The sequence below is a fragment of the Callorhinchus milii genome, unplaced genomic scaffold (assembly GCF_018977255.1).
Source record: "Callorhinchus milii isolate IMCB2004 unplaced genomic scaffold, IMCB_Cmil_1.0 Scaffold120, whole genome shotgun sequence".
In the NCBI taxonomy this organism is placed as follows: Eukaryota; Metazoa; Chordata; class Chondrichthyes; order Chimaeriformes; family Callorhinchidae; genus Callorhinchus; species Callorhinchus milii.
The window spans coordinates 96,689-104,090 of NW_024704861.1; the positions used below are offsets into that span (position 1 = coordinate 96,689).

General features: G+C 53.1%; 1 protein-coding gene across 1 annotated transcript; it reads right to left on the reverse strand.

Annotated features, from left to right (window-relative positions):
- Positions 1–542: 542 nt before the first annotated feature.
- On the reverse strand, positions 543–6,282 carry LOC121851778 (putative protein TPRXL; the record flags this gene model as incomplete). The annotated part of the gene is given in 3 exon segments (XM_042345854.1): positions 543–1,193; positions 1,264–1,401; positions 6,217–6,282. Coding segments are annotated over 3 exon segments (855 nt in total), but the record flags the coding sequence as incomplete, so codon positions are not given.
- Positions 6,283–7,402: the final 1,120 nt, after the last annotated feature.

The following is a 7,402-nucleotide window of genomic DNA, read 5'->3' on the forward strand; positions in this document are numbered from 1 at the left end:
AATATAAAAATTATTTATAAGTCTCCACTGAGCTACGTAGCTCTTTTTCAGAAGCGACCTGGCCACAAATGATGGTTCTACGAAGTTGGCTTATCACGTGGAAATGTATTGCAGCCAAATACCGGAGGACCCGGAGAAACATCCACACGATCACGGGGAGAGAGACACACAAACTCCAAATATACAGCAGCAGCAGGCATCGTCAGGGTCAGGATCGAACCCACGAACCTCCTGTATACCAGGCGAGGTAGTTAACATCTCCCAGCCACCACTGCGCCCACTCCTGACGGTGCTCGTTTAGAATCTCAATGCTTGACGTGTGATTACCGACGGCGATGTAAAGAGGGGGAGGCCTCCGTCCATTGCTGTATTGAGATGGTTGTGACGAAGATGATGATTGTGATGATGACGGTGGTGATGGCGGTGGTGATGGTCGTGATGGTTGTGACGAAGATGATGATTGTGATGATGATGATGGTTGGATGATGCGGTGGTGATGGTTGTGACGAAGATGATGGTTGTGATGATGACGATGGTGATGGCGGTGGTGATGGTTGTGACGAAGATGATGGTTGTGATGATGACGGTCGTGATGGTTGTGACGAAGATGATGGTTGTGATGATGACGATGGTGATGGTTGTGACGAAGATGATGGTTGTGATGATGACGATGGTGATGGCGGTGGTGACGGTGGTGATGGTTGTGACGAAGATGATGATTGTGATGATGACGGTGGTGATGGTTGTGACGAAGATGATGGTTGTGATGATGACGATGGTGATGGCGGTGATGGCGGTGGTGATGGTTGTGATGAAGATGATGATTGTGATGATGACGGTGGTGATGGTTGTGACGAAGATGATGGTTGTGATGATGACGGTCGTGATGGTTGTGACGAAGATAATGGTTGTGATGATGACAGTGGTGATGGTTGTGACGAAGATGATGGTTGTGATGATGACGATGGTGATGGCGGTGGTGACGGTGGTGATGGTTGTGACGAAGATGATGGTTGTGATGATGACGGTCGTGATGGTTGTGACGAAGATGATGGTTGTGATGATGACGATGGTGATGGTTGTGACGAAGATGATGGTTGTGATGATGACGATGGTGATGGCGGTGGTGACGGTGGTGATGGTTGTGACGAAGATGATGGTTGTGATGATGACGATGGTGATGGCGGTGGTGATGGTCGTGATGGTTGTGATGATGACGATGATGATGGCGGTGGTGATGGTCGTGATGGTTGTGATGATGACGATGGTGATGGCGGTGGTGACGGTCGTGATGGTTGTGACGGAGGTGATGGTTGTGATGATGACGATGGTGATGGCGGTGGTGATGGTCGTGATGGTTGTGACGGTAGTGGTGTCCGGAGGAGTCGCACAACCGGAGCGCTGTGATGGAGAGCGGCGGCAGAGGGAGAGGAGAGGAGAGAAGAGGAATCCGTGCAGTTGCGGAGACCCTGAGGCAGTTCATCGTCAGGACAAGACTGGATGCAGCTAGACCAGCGCAAGTCCCAGAGGGAGACGGACGGGGCAGACCGGGAGGGCGGGGGGGGAGCAGAGAGTCGTGGGGGAGAGGGAGGCCGGGAGGCAGAGAGACGTCGACGCGAGGCAGAGGTGGTCGGCGGATAGATACTTGTGGGAGTGGGAGGTGGCCGCATCGAGGGTAGAGGGAGTGCGGTTGAACGGAGAATACGTAAACAGGGGACGAGAGGTCACGGAGAGGACGGACGGGAAAGAGAGGGGCGTGGGGGAGGGGCGGTGGCGGGGGTGGGCGGGCAGAGAGAGGAGGAATTGGTGGTGGGGGGGTCAGAGCGGTGGGGCGGTGGAGAGGGCTCCGAGGGGCGCCCCGGCGAGGGAAAGTTTGCAACGGCCAGCGAGGGACGTTGGCCCAGTCGCCAGAGGAGATCAAGGCGGGCGACGGGATGCAGGTGGGAGGCCCTGGAGTTGGTGAGGGAGGGAGGAGGAGGGGGTGAGGAGGGAGGGTGGTCGGCACGACGCTGCGTTACGATCCCGGCAACCTGGGTTCGATTCCATCTCGTGGCCAACAACACCGTCAGTGACGATTATCTGAACCAGTCCTGGGCATCCCCTAGGTCGACTCGTCCTCAAATGAGGACCTGGTGCGGTGTGTCGTGAACATCGCCATAGGGGAGACAAAGGCAGCCGGGCGTGGTGTTGGTCACCCTTCCCCTCATGTGCCGTGCTGGCCTTTATAGGTGCTTGCCAACAGCACTTACCTCAACAGTCTGTTAAGGCTATTCGGGGGGTCTTTGTGAGTGAGTGAGCGAGTGTGTGAGTGAGTTTGTGGGGAGCGGTCGTGTCGAGTTTAGCGCTGCGATATGAATCCGGCGATCCGAGTTCGATTCCCGCTCGTGGCCAACACCGGTGGTGATTTATCTGAGCCAGTCCCGGCGCCTTCCCTAGGTCAACTCGGCCTCAAATGAGGACCTGGTGCAGTGTGTAAACGTCACGACTAGGTGAGACAAAGGCAGCCGGGCGTGGTGCTGGCCACCCATCCCCTCGCGTGCCACAGTGCCGGCCTTCGTAGGTGCTCGCAAAAAGCACTCGCCCCCCAACAGTCTGTTAAGGCTACAAGGAAGTGGGGATCTTTTGTCTTTGTTACCATGTTATTAAAATATCTTCACGTAGATTGTTTTCACTAGGAACCTGAACACACGTGATAGCTTAACGAAGTGGCTTGTCATTATCACGTGAAACTTCACGGTAGCCAAAGAGTCTAAAAGCGTGACATTGATTTTGGAGAGATAAACCGGAGGACCCCTTGAAAAATCCACTTGAGCACGGGGACAGAGAGACGCAAACTCCAAATATACAGCAGGCGCAGGGTCGAGATAGAAACTACGACCTGTATACCAGACGACGTAGTTAACATCTCCTATCCTCCATGATGATGAGAGAGACTGACGCTCAAACTCCAAATATACAGCAGGCGTCAGGGTCGGGATCGAACCCACGAACTCCTGTATACCAGGCGGGGTAGTCGGCATCTCCTAGCCACTATGAACGTTGAGACTTATAAGGGCACGGTGACCAATAAGGTCTGAATCGGTCTGTGATAAGGTAGACACTGATAAGCGGTTGACAACTATGTGAATTGGCACGTTTTGTTTCCATGACATCCTCGGTGGTCTACCGATCTGGCAATTGCCAGCGAAGTTGAGTTCACATTTAATCGGCTTCATTCTTCTGAATTGCATTGTGTTTATTGTTAATAAAGATGGATACACGTGTGTGAATCTAAGGATCTCTAAATTTGTCTACTAGCGGGTAGTATCCGGCATTGCCCGGGGGAAAAATATATTTCATAACTTGTCTTAAAAACATAACATATACATACACAAGTGTAATAAAGGTCGTTGAGACAACTCCTGGAATTCAGTATTTTTTATTAAGTTTCTTTCACAGCTTCTCACTATGTTCCTCTGCTCTATAGCTCCTTCACGCTGTTGGCAGACAACGTGAGAGAGAGGGAGAGAGAGAGAGACTGCCGCAGCCCGCCACGTGGCAGGCTCCGGACGTCCGCACCAGCCACGTGGCTTCCACCTTCGTTCCTCCAAGCTCTGACCACGTGCTGTCCGTCTCTCCCCCTTTCAATCAATGGCCCACATGATGCCTCGCAGCCAATCCTCAGCCACATCCCTGGAACCTTCCAGAGCCCACTCTTTGGCCCCAGGACCACGCCCCTAACTCGACTTCCCATTGGTTGTGGGCTGAGGCCAGCAGAGCCAATCATTATCATCTAGGTGTAACCCATTTATCATCCAGGTGTAACCTCACATTACACAAGTACTAAGCTATTGTGAAAGGCCGGCGTTCCATTTGACTATTTGCCCATCAACAAAATGTAAAGAGGCTTGAAGAAGTCCTGAATTAAAAAGGAATAGAAAGTGGCGGGTAGGTAAATAGTTGATCTAAAAGGTTTCCGAAAATTGTCGACCCCCCCCCACCCCTTCAAAAATGTGTTTTACCCCTCCGTAGGCATATATACCTACACACCCTACATACAATAGAGTGAGAAGTATCTAGTGACTATAGTAGTATCCGGCTCTCCAATAGTATCTGTCTCTACAGACTGTATATTAGTATCTATTGACCCTACAGTAGTATCTACTGACTCTATAGTAGTATCTACTGACTCTATAGTAGTAACTACTAACTCTATAGTAGCATCTGCTAACTCTATATTAGTATATAGTGACGCTGCAGTAGTTTCTACTGACTGCCGTAGTATCTACGGACTCTATAATAGTGTAGTGGGTTCCAGCTGAGTCGCAGACGTTCCTTTTAGAGGCAACACATGTATTTGTAACACGTAACACAAAGGGGTAACTGCCCCTTCACCAGATACAGCTGAGGGTGTTGACCACCTAGCGAACTACACTATACAGAGGAGTTACAGCTACCCTCTCACTCGGGTCTGCGACCACGTGTTGATGCCTCGTAGGACGTAGACCTTCCAGCTTGAGACGTAGAGATTCCAGCTTGTAGAATGCAGCGACCACGGTCCCTCCCAGGAACCCACCTTATATCCCCCCACGGGTCGGGGCTTGGTTCTTAATCGGAGTGAGTGTACTGGCAGTTTACAATGTAGACTGTAGCCTGGTTATTAAATTTGGTGAGTGTACTGGCAGTCTATAATGTAGACTGTAGCATCGCAGCTCGTGGCGATGCGTGTGTATACGAGTGTGCGAAGTGTAGCGGGTAGCGCTACGAACCTGGCGATCCGGGTTCGATTCGCGCTCGCCGGCAAACACCGGTGACGATAATCTGAACCGGTCCTGGGCCTCCCCTAGGTCGACTCAGGCTCAAATGAGTACCTGGTGCAGTGTGTAGTGAACATCGTCACTAGGGAGGCGGCCGGGCGTGGAGTTGGCCACCCACCCCCTCGTGTGCTGTGCCGGCCTTTATAGGTGCTCGCTAACAGCATTTGCCCCCTACAGCCTTCATGCTGCACCGTGTGGCAGCGTCTCCCGGGGCAGCATCCCTGTCAGCTCCTGCGTGTGCACGCGTGTGTGTGAATGTGTGAATGTGTGTGAGTACGTGAAAGTGTGTGTGAGTGTGTGTGTGTCCTGGATGAATGGGTGGTGGTCGCGGGTTGCTGAGGAGATAGAGTCTGCCTCAGTGGCCCGCGATCACAAATCACTACTTAACTCCATCAAAAAAGTAACCTGCAGTGCCACACCTATTACCATCATTAGGTGAGAAAACGGTGATCCAATTTCCGACCCTCAGGAACAGGTTTGCAGATTTGCTGAGCATTTCTGTGAGGTCCTGGGGAAGGGAAATCCCTCAGCCAGGAAAACATCATGGCACAAAGTGGGGATAACCCTGCTGAGGCTGCCGTGCCTCAAATATTGGAAGAGGTCACCCCCTGTGAGTGGCTGGCTGAGGTGCCGTCTGTTGAGGAAGTACTGAAGGCGATCCGGAGTCTGAGACCAGGAAAGGCACCGGGCAGAGATGATCTCCCAAGCGAAATGCTGAGGGAGGGTGGCGTTTGTGCACAGACTGCCCTATATGACATCATAACAACAGTCTGGACCACTGGACGGGTTCTGCAAGATTGGAAGGATGCCCTGGTGGTCCCCCTCTTTAAGAAGGGGGACCGCACAGACTGTAACAACTACAGGGGCATCTCACTCCTCAGTGTGCCGGGAAAGGTCCTGGCAAGGATTATTCAACATCGCCTTGCTAGGCACGCTGAGGAGAGGCTTGCGGAGCCCCAATGCGGTTTCAGGAAAGGGCGGTCCTGCACAGATGCATTTTTTCTGTCCGTCTGCTACAGCAAAGGTGTAGGGAATTCCAAAAAGACCTACATCTCTGCTTTATTGACCTGGTCAAGGCCTATGATACCATCAGTAGGACTGGGCTCTGGGTTGTTCTTCGTGCTTTCGGAGTCCCTGACCCTCTGCTCACGATCATTAAGGACCTTCATGATGGTGAGCGGGCCCGGGTAAAACTACGTGGCCGGGAGTCGGAGCCTTTCCCTGTACACCTTGGGGTGCGACAGGGATGTCCTCTGGCTCCCACATTATTTAACATCTATTTTGACCGCGTAGTTCGTGAAGCCTTCAATAGCTGTACCGGGGGAATTTCCATTTGGTACAGATATAATGGGAGGCTGATCGATGCCCGGGTGCGATCAAGGGATGGCTCCCTATTGGTCAACCACGTTATGTATGCCGATGATTTGGTAATAGCTGCTCATTCAGAAGAGGAGTTGGAGACGCTGCTGCTGAGACTGGAGCGTGCCACTAAGAGGTGGGGCCTTACCATCAGCCCCACCAAAACTAAGCACCTGCCTGGGTATTTTGTACCATCGGACACTCCACCCCCACAACTCCCAATTGGTGATGGGGCAGTTGTGGAGAGAGTGGAGAGTTTCCCATACCTGGGCAGTGTGCTTATGACCGGCTCCAGTTTATCAGCAGAGGTCTCACTCCGAATCAGTCGAGCGGCAATATCTTTTCATCGGTTGCGTAACGCTGTGTGGAAGCTACCTGGTCTGTCGCTCCGCACGAAGCTTCAGGTCTTCTCGGCCACAGTCATTCCCTCCCTTCTCTACGCTTGCGAAAGTTGGACCCCCCTAATGGAGCATCTTCGCCGGTTGGAAACATTTAGGCTGGCCTGCCTACGATCCATCCTGGGTTTAACCAGGCTGGATTGTGTGAGGAGCTCACAAATCCTTGAAAGATCTGGGCAAAGTCCCATCGGTGAGCTCCTCCGGCAGGCAAGGCTGCGTTGGCTGGGTCATGTAGCCCGCATGCCCAGCCACATGCCTAAACAGCTTTTGTTCGGCCGGATCGAGGGGGCTAAACGGGCACGGCACGGGCTAGAGAAGAGATGGAGTGATGTGGTACAGGAGGACGTGGAGCTGAGTGGACTTGCCGATGACTGGTACCAGCAGTGTCAAGATCGGCCTCTGTGGAGGAGGCTCGTGAAGGACTCTACTGGGCAGTTGGAGGCAGTCGCCCTCCAACAACAACGGAGGGCGGAGGAGCGACGCTCACAACAACGAGCGGAGCGCCGGGTGGCTAAAGCACAGCAAGTTGGCACAGTAGGGGGCACAGGTGGTGCATCAGCCAGTCATCTCAGTCATCTTGGTCAGTCGACCCGTGGCACCTGGGTCTGCCCCGTGACCTCCTGCCAGCGGGCATTCGACACTTCACGTGGCCTCAAGGTGCACATGGCCTGGCACAAGCGTCGTGGTGAAGTCACCGCCACTTAGTGGCGAATGGCGATTGTTGTTGTCCGGCAAAACAACCCCCTACCTCGTTCGTGCCGGACAGCAACGCTGTGATGGGCAGTGCCGTGGGGGGAGGGCCAACTTAAATTCGCCATTCCCCTCATGGCGTTTGTAAACACCGCAGCG